Source organism: Ctenopharyngodon idella, chromosome 11 (genome assembly GCF_019924925.1).
Source record: "Ctenopharyngodon idella isolate HZGC_01 chromosome 11, HZGC01, whole genome shotgun sequence".
In the NCBI taxonomy this organism is placed as follows: Eukaryota; Metazoa; Chordata; class Actinopteri; order Cypriniformes; family Xenocyprididae; genus Ctenopharyngodon; species Ctenopharyngodon idella.
The window spans coordinates 11,670,198-11,682,936 of NC_067230.1; the positions used below are offsets into that span (position 1 = coordinate 11,670,198).

The following is a 12,739-nucleotide window of genomic DNA, read 5'->3' on the forward strand; positions in this document are numbered from 1 at the left end:
TGTGGGCGCGGGCTCATAAATCGCGGCGGTCTCCATCACGCTACCTGCGGTGGGGTCAGGTCGTTGATCCTCGCCGTCTGGATGGTCCTGGCTGGGCACTGGATGGGGAGTGGGGCTGGCGGCAACCTCGACAGTGAATGCTAATCCGCAGGATGCCAGCACCCACTCCACATATGATGCGAAGATCCCTCGGCGGTGTTGAGTCCAACATACAGGAACGTGCACAGGCAGTAGTCCGGGAAGGTGGTCTGATGGGCGAGATCCAGAAACCCTTCTAAATGTTTCTCGAGGGAGCTTTCTCCCTGCTCAAGGCACATGAGTTTGACTGGTGGAAAGTCTGTGGTGCAAGCAGGGGTGAAAATGAAACAAAAAACACTGAACACGAAAAAAAGGAAAAGAAAATTTTCACAAGCACGTCACTTAGTTTCACTTTTGATTGGGTCTTCTGTAATGTGGTGGCTGTGTAGGAACTCACACGACAAAGAAGATAAATCTCAATAAGTCTTTACTAGATAATCCCAACAGGCAAACACAGATGAAGGCAGGAACAGAACAGAACACAACATACGAGACCCGACACTGAACTGAGGAAAGACAGGAACTTAAGTACACAGGCGATTAACTCAAATGACGGACAGCTGTGATAATTAGGTCAGTGTCCATGGTGACTGATTGTGGCTGGAAAACAGAACAAAGGAGCACATGTGACTAATGAAAACAAACAAACTGAAAGTTCATGTGGTGTGAGGGTGTGACACCTACGGAGGATTGTTCTTGTCACCTAGCAACTTTGACAGCTGCCGTTGATGAGTGGCAGTAACGTTTGTACTGCACTTTTTTAAAAGTTATATTAAAAAACAAAACAGGGTTCACAAAATAACATGTAGGTTCACCATGGTCCATTTTTGCATATAATAAAGAGTATAAACTATATATATAATCGCATCTTAGTAAGATATGTGAACATTTGAAACAATTTAAAGGTTTATTTTTTTACATTTGTATCATTAGATATGTAAGTTGAAATCCAATGCTTACATTTAAAAGTATAATTCAGCGATTTCTCTAAAAAAAAAATCCTGTCGTCCACGGTGCGCAATGAATTCTGGGGTAATGCAAGGCCACAAAGGATCCATCTGTTGTATCCTTCATTTCATAGGAAATGAAGGAATGCATTTGGAGGCTGCATTTGAAGGAGCCTTCAAATTGGGACAGCCTTTGTCACACCGCAGTGATGCCTTCGAAAGATGCAGCCTCTGAATTGGGACAGTTGTAGAGATTGAATATTCAAGCTGTTTATTCATTTTGTACATCTGAACATAAAAGCAAAAAATCAAGCCCTTTTTTTTTTTTTTTTTTTTTTGAAAAAATGTAAGAAAAAGGTGCCGTTTTCTCTTTTTTTTATTTCAATATGAAATAAAATAAAAAAAAACAAATGATCAGAAGATACCCTGATTTACTCTGTGTGATCTGCTCTTCGGCTCATTGTATAAACTATGCATAAATACATGATGCTACTTTGTTCATAATTGTTTATTTAATTTACAAAATTATATTTGAATTATAAAGTTTGATATACCATGACTGACTTTTTGTACAGTCAGTCATGGTATTTCATTGCTTTGAATAAACAATTTCATGTGCTGCATTAATATTTTGCTCATTGCGCCCTATTGTGGCCTCAGGAGACGAGCCAAAAGCTTATCCCCCTAACTGAAATTATGCCTTTTAAATTTGAATACAATTCAAATATTAGTAATGTTTAAGTATAAAATTTGAATTTAGTTTCTTAGCCAATTTTGACAGCCCTGCTATAGAGTGCATAAAACGTGTTTAGGTTACAAAGTAGCCAATGTCTTTTTTTTCCTGGTGTGCTGCTTCATTAACAGCTAACTTCAGACTGCTTCTCGCTGTCTTGTTCTGCTTTTCTATTACAGGAGCCCATTACTTCTACTCTTGAAGACCCACAATGTGATGTTAAGGTGTCTCATTTCACACTGTTTGCATATTCTTGCATGTTTTTCTTTAAACAAGGCTAGATTTTCTACTCAGACTCTTTTAAGGCCAATATAACAATATTAAAGGATTAGTTCACTTTCAAATGAAAATTACCCCAAGCTTTACTCATCCTCAAGCCATCCTAGGTGTATATGATTTTCTTCTTTCTGATGAACACAACCAGAGAAATATTAGTTCCAGTTCCTTTTTTTTTTTTGTAAGTAGAATACGGAAGGTGGTCTGGCAGAAGCTAGATATTTTACTTCATAACTTGTTAAATATGGATTTTTTTTTTTTTTTTTTTAACACAAACGCATCGCTTCGCTTCAGAAGGCCTTTATTAACCCCCCGGAGCCCTGTGGAATATGTTTATGATGGGTGGATGTGGATGTAGACACTTTCTTCAGCTCATACTTGTTGATCCTCGCTCACTGCCATTATAAAGCTCGGATGCATCAGGATATTTATTAATATTTCTCCGATTGTGTTCATCAGAAAGAAGAAAGTCATATACACCTAGGATGGCTTGAGGGTGAGTAAAGCTTGGGGTAATTTTCATTTGAAAGTGAATTAATCCTTTAAAGGCATGCTTCTGAATGTTTTCAATCTGTACCAAGTTGTAGTTTGGGCCTACCATGCTTGCTCCACTAGTAGTCAGGATAATCAGGAAATCAGGATGCCATCAGTAGTTGTTGTTTGTTTAACCTTTTAAAAAGTTGACCCCACTGAAAATCATGCACATTGCTTTTGCACATGCACATGCCACTTTCTACAACCAGAGATGTGCACCAGATTGTTATCATGTGTACTTCAATACTGTGAATAATTCTAGATGCCTTATACAAATTGTTTAGTTTTTAAAAATGCACATTAGCTTCTTTTTTCATCAACTGGTTAACAACATGCTTTACCTTTTTTTTTTTTTTTTTTTTTTTTTTTTTTACATTGATCTGAATAAAAACGGCAGGTGGGATGAAGGAAAACTACTCTCTGAGTAGGTGCTTGTGTAAAAGCAGAAATAAAGTACCCTGGGTTACCACTGCACAACTTTCTGTTTCTGACACCTGCTTGTCACAGAGAGGACAGGAAGTCAGACAGAGTTTTGTAGTATTTGCTTTTTTCCTTCAAACATTTTTTTTTCCTTCAAACATTTGTATACACTTCTACATTCTTATATTTTAATCTGAACTAAAACATGCCAGCCCAAAAAGATGTCATTTGGGGAAAAAATGATTAAATCAGGACAACTCTAAAGTTTATTTTTTTAAGCCTGTTTTTAGTAATTTAGTACTGTGGTACCTGTGACTGTTTATACTATTTACTGTGACAAAAAGATTCAGCAATTATTGTGATATGAAAATTTGATACCATCATATGCCTTTGCAAACCATATGATAATATTTACCTGCTGTGAGAACAGTCAAGTATGATCTCATGACTGGATCATTACACTGGGTCATTTCAAGCATGATTAACAGTTCAAATGCACGGCCATGATTTCTTCTTTTTTTCTTTATAACTACTGTTTGTTTCAATCATATGTGATGTAGAAAAATGCTGCCCTCCTTTCTTCAACAGCAGCAGCCTCAGTCTGCCCTGGAGGAAGACTATAATCATGAGCTAGCTGGATTGAAGGACATCTACCCAGCCATCGAGAGGAAATGTTCAAGTATGACTGTCAGCCCCACCTCAAGCCTGGAAGCTGAGGTGGATTTCACTGCCAATATGGACTTACACAGTGGCATGGAGGAGTTTTCTAAAGGCATGGCTAAGCTGGTCGAAGACAACAAAGTTCAGCGGGGCAGGGATAGTTTTGACGAGACTCCCTGCAGGTCTCAATCCACTCGTCACATAAATTTGCGAGATGTATCACCTGGAAGAGAATGTTTCCTTGAAGGTCATGCTTATCAAGCTATAGCACCTGTAAGGGCGAGTTTGCATTCCATAAACAGGACAAGACAGGAAGAGATCTACAGAATTATGTGAAACATTAATAACACATTTTTAAACAACATTATTATGTTGCAATTTCTTTTTTGCTATTTTTTTTTTTTTTTTTTTTTTTTTTTCATTATTTATATTTTGGTAACATTTGGATTTGTTCCCTTTCAGTCGATCATGTTTGACATACGTCGGAACTGACCAACGAATTGGAGATCGCTTTGGATTTGGTCTCGAATTGGAGACCAGTCTATTTCGAGTGTAACTAAAACGAGTCAATACATGACTTAACGCATGTTAAGGCAGAAATGCATTTTCGAAAGCATCCATCCCCAAGATTGGTTTGCAGCATTTGACCTGAAGGACACGTACTTTCATGTCTTGATTCTCCCTCGACACAGACTGTTCCTATGCTTTGCATTTGAGGGTCGAGCATATCAGTACAAAGTCCTATCCTTCGGGATGTCCCTGTCGCCTCGCGTCTTTACGAAGGTCGCGGAGGCAGTCTTGTTCCACTCAGAGAACGCAGCGTTCGCATTCTCAACTATCGTGATGACTGGCTGATACTGGCACAGTCTCTTGACCGGTTGTGTGAACACAGGGACATGGTGATCCATCACTTCAGCTTGTTGGGACTTCCGGTCAACTGGAAAAAGAGAAAACTCTCCCCTGTGCAGAGGATCTCTTTTCTTGGTATGGAGTTGGACTCTTTCAACCGGACAGCACGACTCACAGAGGAGCCCCTGGGGCATATGGCATCCGCAGCCACAGTAACACCACTCAGGTTACTTCACGTGAGGCCGCTTCTGCACTGGCTTCACGGCTGAGTCCCAAGATGGGCGTAGCAGAGCGGCACACACCGGGTGTCAGTCACCCCGTACTGTCGCCAAACGTTCAGCCTGTGGTCGGACACTTCGTTTCTATGGGTGGGAGTCCCCTTAGAACAAGTGTCCAGGCATGCTGTGGTATTCACAGATGCCTCTGCCACCGGCAACCCTGGTTTTTCTCTGTCCGTCTGTGCTCTGCGGCTGTACTTGGACAGAACACAAAGCTTCAGGACCTCAGACAAGCTTTTTGTCTGTTACGGAGACCAGCAGAAGGGAAAGGCTGTCTCCAAGCAGAGGTTAGCCCACTAGATAGTGGATGCTATTGTCTTGGCATACCAATGCCAAGACATGCCTTACCCATTCGGGTTGCAGGCACACTAAACTAGAAGTGTTGCTTCCTCCTGAGCGCTGACTCAAGGCACCTCGCTGACAGATATTTGTATAGCTGCTCTCCCTCGACAGAGCCCACTCTGTTGTCTCTGCTGGTGTTCTTTCCCCCCTAGAACTAGGCTTTAACCACCCCAAAGACTTCCACATGTTGTACTACCCTGCTTGGCTAGTCCATTTGTGTAACCGCCACATATCACCTCCGTACAGGCAGGATGTGGCTTCTGCAGCGTTCCCTTTTCCTTTTCCAATAGTCACACTGTTGGGTCTTGCGGAACAGCGGTGACTGACCTTCTCTGCTTTGCACTGCTACTCGCACTGTAGTGCAAAGCAGCTGATGCAATCATCGCATGCCAATGTGCATTGGCTCGTTTTAGTTACACTCAAAGTAGTCTCTCAAAGCGATCCCCAATTCACCTGTCAGTTCCGACCTACATCTCCGTTCCCTCCTTCAGGGAACGAGGGTTACATATGTAACTGAGACGTTTTCTGTTATTTCTTCATTTTAATTCATTGTGTTTTTTTTATTATTTATAAATAGGGCATTAATAAAACAGAAGGAAAGACATGTTATGAAAAAAATACAATTCATTCAAACCTATTCAATAATATAGAATCTTATCATAACTTTTGTATAGGAGATTTTCTGAAATGAAGATAGCAATAGCTGTAAATCCAAATTTTAGCATTTGATTTGAATTTAAGGCCCCTTGCAGTATAACTGTGATATTTACCTATCATGCAAAAAGTAAAATAATAATAATAATAATAATAATAATAATAATAAAAACTAAATTACAATTTAAAAAAAATAAAAATGATTGAAATATAAATAAAATGAGTGGAAAATAGTTTCCTCTAGAGTCTAGACAAACAGCAGAGTGGGGAAATGTTTCATTTGAATCAATTTATATATTTATTGAATGGATAACTAAACATTTTGTAACAAACATCTTCTATTTTACTGTGAAGTAAAAATGTGTTGGATACTGTACACATCTTCTGTATCATCTGAAAATTTTCATTAGTGATCATGTTGTGTAATTGACCGGGTGCACCTCATGCATATGTGTCAATAATAATAATCCTGATTTAATTAAAGATCATGGCCGTGATTGATGGATTGATGTATGCTCTATTAACTTAGAACAACTGACTTTTACTGGATATGACTATTTATACTGTTTGTAAAAAAGCAAATACTCAACAGACATATACCTCACATACTAATGTAACTATTTTTGTCTCTTTGTCTCTTTTTTTACTCATCAGCCCCCTGTTTCCAAGAAAGACCCCAGTGCAGTGAGTGCAGCACAGATGTTGCGAAAAGGGGACTTTAAAATGGAACTGCATTCTAATAGTTCTGATGTTCCTGTCGAATACATCTCTGATCATGTGAGAATTTAACTATAATTTCTTTACTTCCACTATCACAGAGGTTTCAGCTTTGCTCTTGGGTAATAGTAGTAATAGTATCTAGGTCATGGCTGCATTCCACTTTGCTTTTAGACACACACTCACAAACTTCCTAAGCACTTTACATTGGAGGAATCCCCACCGCCATTTTGAAGTGAGTTTCACTTTGTGAAGTTTATATGGACAGACCCTCGACCGCTTTATTTTGACAGAGGAAGCGAGTCTACTTCATATATACACTGCAGGCAGCTCCATATACCACAATGCAACTTAAATGTGACATCACCGCAGATCACGTTTTATTTACCCCCACTACAAACAACTCTGATATATTATTTTTTTTTGAATATTTAAAACAACCCAAACACACCTATATACATATAGAATGCTGCATTAAACAATTTTGTAAGGGAATAAAATTTAAATAATAAAACAACTCAGTAGCGTATTCCAAGTGATCAAGGGTCTAGGACGTTCCAATTAGCCCATTGCAAGGGTTCCACCAGTAGTGGACACTCGTGCAATGTAAGCAATGTACATCTGAGTCTGAGACTGAGGGAAGTTAGCATAAGGAAAGGGCATAAAAAACGAACTGGAACGCAGCCACTGTCCTGCAGAGTTCAGCTCCAACCCTAATCAAACACACCTGAACCAGCTAATTAACCCTCTGGGCCCTGAGCAAAGAGCTTAGAACCCAAGAGGCGACACTTTGATACTTTTTGGGTAACTGGACCATAGAATCCTTCACATCTTACGCACCCAAAATCAGCGAATTTCACTGCCAAATCAGAAGCGCAATAGAACAGTTTTTTAAATTAAGTCACCAGTAAATTGTATGGCTCCCACAGTAAATGTTGTATTGTCTTATATATGTTTTATTTTACCAGTTGTGGAATCCAACCAGTCAACCATCTGGGGTAACGTAGTTAACCTACTTTATTGAGTATTTCCATTTTATGCAACTTTATACATTTATTAATAGTAAATTAATAATTAATAAATTTAAGATCATCATGTTTGCAGCGAACAATATATTTCAGACCTAGTGGAGTAATAGTAATAGTATCTAGGTCTGAATTGAAATAGGCTATATTGTACGTTTTAACGGATCACGCTACAAACATAATGATCTTATAATACATGATGCATTGCTGTGTCCGTTATCGCATAATTCACACTTTTGGACACTTTTACTTCAATGGACATTAGACAACACTGCAAAATCAAGCTGTTATATTCATATATTTATTGTCCAACATTCCCAATTTTTCTGATGCATGTCCTTAAATTAATTTCATATGTTGCTAATAATTCATTGTTTATAAGCCTTTTAAAGAATTTTAACCCAAACTGACTGGGTTTCTAGAGAGCAAAGGTTTTGTGAAAAAAGTGGAAGACTTAAATACAAAGTGTGTAAAATAAACTGTAAAAAGGATTTGATGATCACTAGTGATAGTATTTTATTCTGTGTTGTCATCATTCAGGTTGGATTTCAGCTTTAATGTGCGTTTTTTTTTAACAAAGCAGCTGATATTGCCATAGAAACTAGTGGACTGCTGACTCGCTTTCACCCCAAAATGGCGGAAACGCAGGGCTGCTGCTGGGCGCCGGTGTTGCAATGGAACGTTCTATTGAGTGTCTGTTACTTTTAAGTCTGATTACACTGTATTCAGCACAAACTCTGCTACAATAATACAGGTGCTGGTCATATAATTAGAATATCATCAAAAAGTTCATTTTTTTATTATAAATTATTTTTAAAAATGAAACTTTCATATATTCTAGATTCCCTACATGTAAAGTAAAACATTTCAAAAGTTTTTTTTTTTTAATTTTGATGATTAGAGCGTACAGCTCATGAAAGTCCAAAATCCAGTATTTCAAAATATTAGAATATTTCCTAAGATCAATCAAAAAATGGATTTGCAAAACAGAAAAGTTCAAGTTCTTTAAAGTATGTTCTTTTGTGCACTCAATATTTGATCGGCAGGACATATTACAGCAAATGACTTGCTCCTAGCACAAATTACTGCATCAGTAAAGTGTGGCATGGAAGTGATCAGCCTGTGGCACTGCTGAGGCACTATTGAGCCTTCAGATCATCTGTATATTGTTGGATCGACTGTTTCTCATCTTTCTCTTGAAAATATCCCATAGATTCAGGTCAGGCATATTGGCTGGCCAATAAAGCACAGTAATATCATGGTCAGCAAACCACTTGGAAGTGGTTTTTGCACTGTGGGCAGGTGCTAAAGTCCTGCTGGAAAAGGAAATCAGCATCTCCATAAAGCTTGTCAGCAGATGGAAGCATAAAGTGCTCCAAAATCTCCTGGAAGATGGCTGCATTGACTTTGCACTTGATAAAACACAATGGACCAACACCAGCAGACGTCACGGCCCCCCCAAATCATTATTGACTTCAGAAACTTCACACTAGACTTCAAGCAGCTTGGATTCTGTGCCTCTCCAGTCTTCCTTCAGACTCTGGGACCATGATTTCAACATGAAATGCAAAATTTACTTTTATCTGAAAAGAGGACTTTCGACCACTGTTCACTGTCTAGTTCTTTTTCTCCTTAGCCCAGGTAAGATGCTTCTGACGTTGTCTCTGGTTCAGAAGTGGCTTGGTAGTCCTTTTCCTGAAGATGTCTGAGTGTGGTGACTCTTGATGCGCTGACTCCGGCTTCATTCTACTCATTGTGAAGCTCTCCCAAGTGTTTGAATCGGCTTTACTTGACAGTATTCTCAAGCTTGCGGTCATCCCTGTTGCTTGTGCACCTTTGCCTACCCAATTTCTTCCTTCCAGTCAACTTTGCATTTAATATGCTTTGATACATCACTCTGTAAACAGCCACCCCATTCAGTAATGACCTTCTGTGACTTACTCTCTTTGTGGAGGGTGTCAATGATTGTCTCCTGGACCATTGCCAAGTCAGCAGTCTTCCCCATTAGTGTGGTTTCAAAGAACAAAAGATACCCGGAATTTATACTGTAGGGATGGTCATTTAATGAAACTCAAATGTAAATATTCTAATATTTTGAGATACTGGATTTTGGACTTTCATTAGCTGTACGCTCTAATCAAAAAATTAAAAAAAAAAAACTTTTGAAATGTTTTACTTTACATGTAGGGAATCTAGAATATATGAAAGTTTCATTTTTTAAAATAATTTACAATAAAAAAATGAACTTTTTCACGATATTCTAATTATATGACCAGCACCTGTATATGAGCAGCATGTATGTAAAAATTTGTAGTTTTGAGAAAACTGAAATAAGGCCTAAAGACATATCTCTCATGTCTGTGTGGTAAGTATTGGCTATGTCACTATCACCAACAGATGTGTTTCAGAAAGTTTCTCGTGGAGACAGAGGGTGTGTTCACACTTGTCATGTTTGGTTCGATTAAAACGAACCCTGGTGCGATTGCTCTGGTAGTGCGGTTCATTTGAACATGTGTGAACACTGTCATCTGAACCCTAGTGCGCACCAAACAAGCGGACCGAGACTGCTGAAAAGATGGGTCTCAGTCCACTTCCAAACCAACTCTGGTGCGGTTCGAATGATATATGAACGCAGACCAAAGACATGTAAACGAACTAAAAACAGGAAGATGAGACCCTAAAAAGGACAGAATCCTCACGCATATCGTTTTTTCTCATCATAGTCTCAAGTTTGCCCATCACAGGCATCAGACGCACGTCTCCACACAGCAGATCGTTAGTGTGTGTGACGGATGGATTCCCACCGCTGTTTTGACTCCTTTACACATTTTATAAGCTCTTCATGAGTTCCCAGCTGGCCAAAATACCATTATATGCAGGCTACGCACACACAACAAGTGCATTTATCTCAGCACACAGCATTGTTTTGGATGTTCCGTCTCAAAATAGGCAATACATCATAAAATCTGACCAATCAGGTTGTGAACATGTCCCTGTGCCTTTAGGTTCAGTATCTTTTGGTTAACACATAAAAATTATGGGAAGCGTGCTAGCCAGATGGGATTTAAACTTTGTTGGCTAAAGACCCAAGTTTGAAATGGATAACATTAGTGGAAAGGTGTTGAGAGCATGTAGTTTACAGTTAAGTGGTATATTTACACAGATTTTTAACATGTCATCTTAAAATGCAAGTTGTCCCACCAATCTGGAAACATGCCACAGTTGTTCTTGTGCCAAAATGCAGGACCCCAAAGGTTTTAAATGATTTTAGACCAGCAGCCCTCACCTCTCTGGTGGTCAAAACATTTGAGAAAATTGTGAGAGAGGAGATATTGGAGCATGTAAAAGATACATTGGATCCCTTTCAGTTTGTGTATAGAGCAGGGAGGGGTGTGAAAGATGCCGTAACAACTCTTGAGCAATTAGTAGCTCAACATTTGGAGACTCCAAAAACAAGGGCACGACTGGCTTTTATTTATTTCTCATCTGCATACAACACGATTAGGCCACATGTGTTAGCCGAAAAGCTTGTCAAACTATTTAACCTGGATCTAAATTTGGATGGATAGTCAATTTTATATCGAACAGGACTGTGTGAGAGTCAATGGTTTGCTATCTTCCAAGTTATGTTCTTCCACAGATTCCCCTCAAGGGTGCATTCTTTCCCCTCTGCTTTTTATTTTATACACTAATGATTGCAGGAGTACATTTGACAATAGGTATATACTGAAGTTTACAGATGATACCGTCATTTTGAGCCTCCTAGCAAATGAGACATCTTATGGACCTGTGGTGGAGGATTTTGTTTCTTGGTGTGCGAACTGTAGTCTAAAGTTAAATATAGTTAAGACCACAGACATGATTATAGACTTTGGAAAGTCTACCATTTCTGTCTCTCCTATTGTCATTCATGGAAGGGAAATAAATATTTTAAAAAATTAATCAATTAAATTTTGATGCTAATACTGATGCCATCTTTAAAAGCTTCAACAACGTTTGAATTCTAAAGTATGTACAGTGTTAATGACAGTTTTATCAGAGTTTTATTGAATATGTCATTTCTTACTGTGTCATTGTATGTTTTGATTGTATTAGCTTGTATTAGTTCAACAGACATTGCTTCATGACATTTTTGAAGAATGCGTTGTTAAAAAAGCCTATGCTATAATTAACTATCCATTACATAAAGAGTTTGTTGTCTTCCCATCAGGCCATAGATATAGAGCAACTGGGGGGAGAACAAGGAGGTTTAAGAACTCATTCATACCAACTGCTATTTCTATGTTAAATCGTCTGTAATCATAGGTAGTGTGTTGATACTTGAATTTTATCACTTCTTATTTATGTTCTTTTAATTTGTTTTTGAATGTTTATGTGTGTGATTGTGTTAATGTGATGTGTGGCATCTGTGCAAACCAAATTTTCTAAAGGATGAACAAACTGAACTGATCTGAACTTAATACCAGGTGTAAACAGGGCCTCGGGTTATGACTGTAACCATGGTTCCCTGAAAAGGAAACGAGACGCTGCGTCGGAAGTTTACAATGCTATGGGAATGCCTCTGCATGATTGCGTCTTGAAGCACGTGTGAAATCAGTCTAGTGGTGTGACAGAACATCATAGGAGGGAGACGTCATGACCAGGAAGCTATAAAGCACACCCAGACCAAACAATGTCTTCTTCTGATATGTCGAAGCAAGTCAATCACAGGCACACAAGAAGTATCCAGTGCAACGCAGTGTCTCTTTTCCATGGTTCAGTCGTAACCTAAGATGTTCACTTTCAAGGGAACTCGCAGTGCGGCAGAAGTTTACGACACTATGGGAACGTTCATACCCACTTCGCCGTACTGACAAGTGCCTGTCTTATGTGAAATCAAGCAAGCACAACTAAGACAGAAGCACCAGGAACCCCGGGGTGGAGCTCAGATCTAGGTTGTAAAATGAATGTGTGCTGAAGAGGACCAGCCTGCTGCATCATATATGCCTTGAAGAGAAGCCTCTGATAATAAGGCTTTGCAAGCCGCCATACTCTTGATTGAGAGGGCCCTGACAGTTGAAGGTGAAGGCTGGCCAGCCGACCCATATGGAAGAGAGATAGCCTCGACCACCCAGGTACTAGGTACCCCTTCCCGGGTGACTCAAAACACAAACAGTTAATCAGATTTACGCCACAGGGCAAATCTGTGGACATAAACATCTAATGCCCTGACTGGGCAAAGCAGAT

The 12,739-nt window shown here is 39.1% G+C and overlaps 1 protein-coding gene and 1 long non-coding RNA gene across 8 annotated transcripts in view; one reads left to right on the forward strand and one right to left on the reverse strand.

The window, feature by feature from the left end:
* LOC127522014 (band 4.1-like protein 1) overlaps positions 1 to 12,739 on the forward strand; it is a 467,430-nt gene that overhangs the window by 418,649 nt on the left and 36,042 nt on the right. For 3 of the 5 annotated variants that reach the window (XM_051911522.1, XM_051911524.1, XM_051911523.1), the window contains 4 exons: positions 1,938 to 1,982; positions 3,577 to 3,921; positions 6,426 to 6,548; positions 7,457 to 7,486. In XM_051911522.1, the coding sequence (XP_051767482.1) occupies positions 1,938 to 1,982; positions 3,577 to 3,921; positions 6,426 to 6,548; positions 7,457 to 7,486 (543 nt within the window). The remainder of the gene's footprint in view (positions 1 to 1,937; positions 1,983 to 3,576; positions 3,922 to 6,425; positions 6,549 to 7,456; positions 7,487 to 12,739) is intronic. The other 2 variants (XM_051911525.1, XM_051911526.1) reach the window with 2 other exon arrangements.
* Positions 1 to 12,739, reverse strand: part of LOC127522034 (uncharacterized) — a 68,267-nt gene that overhangs the window by 51,968 nt on the left and 3,560 nt on the right. The window lies entirely within an intron of this gene.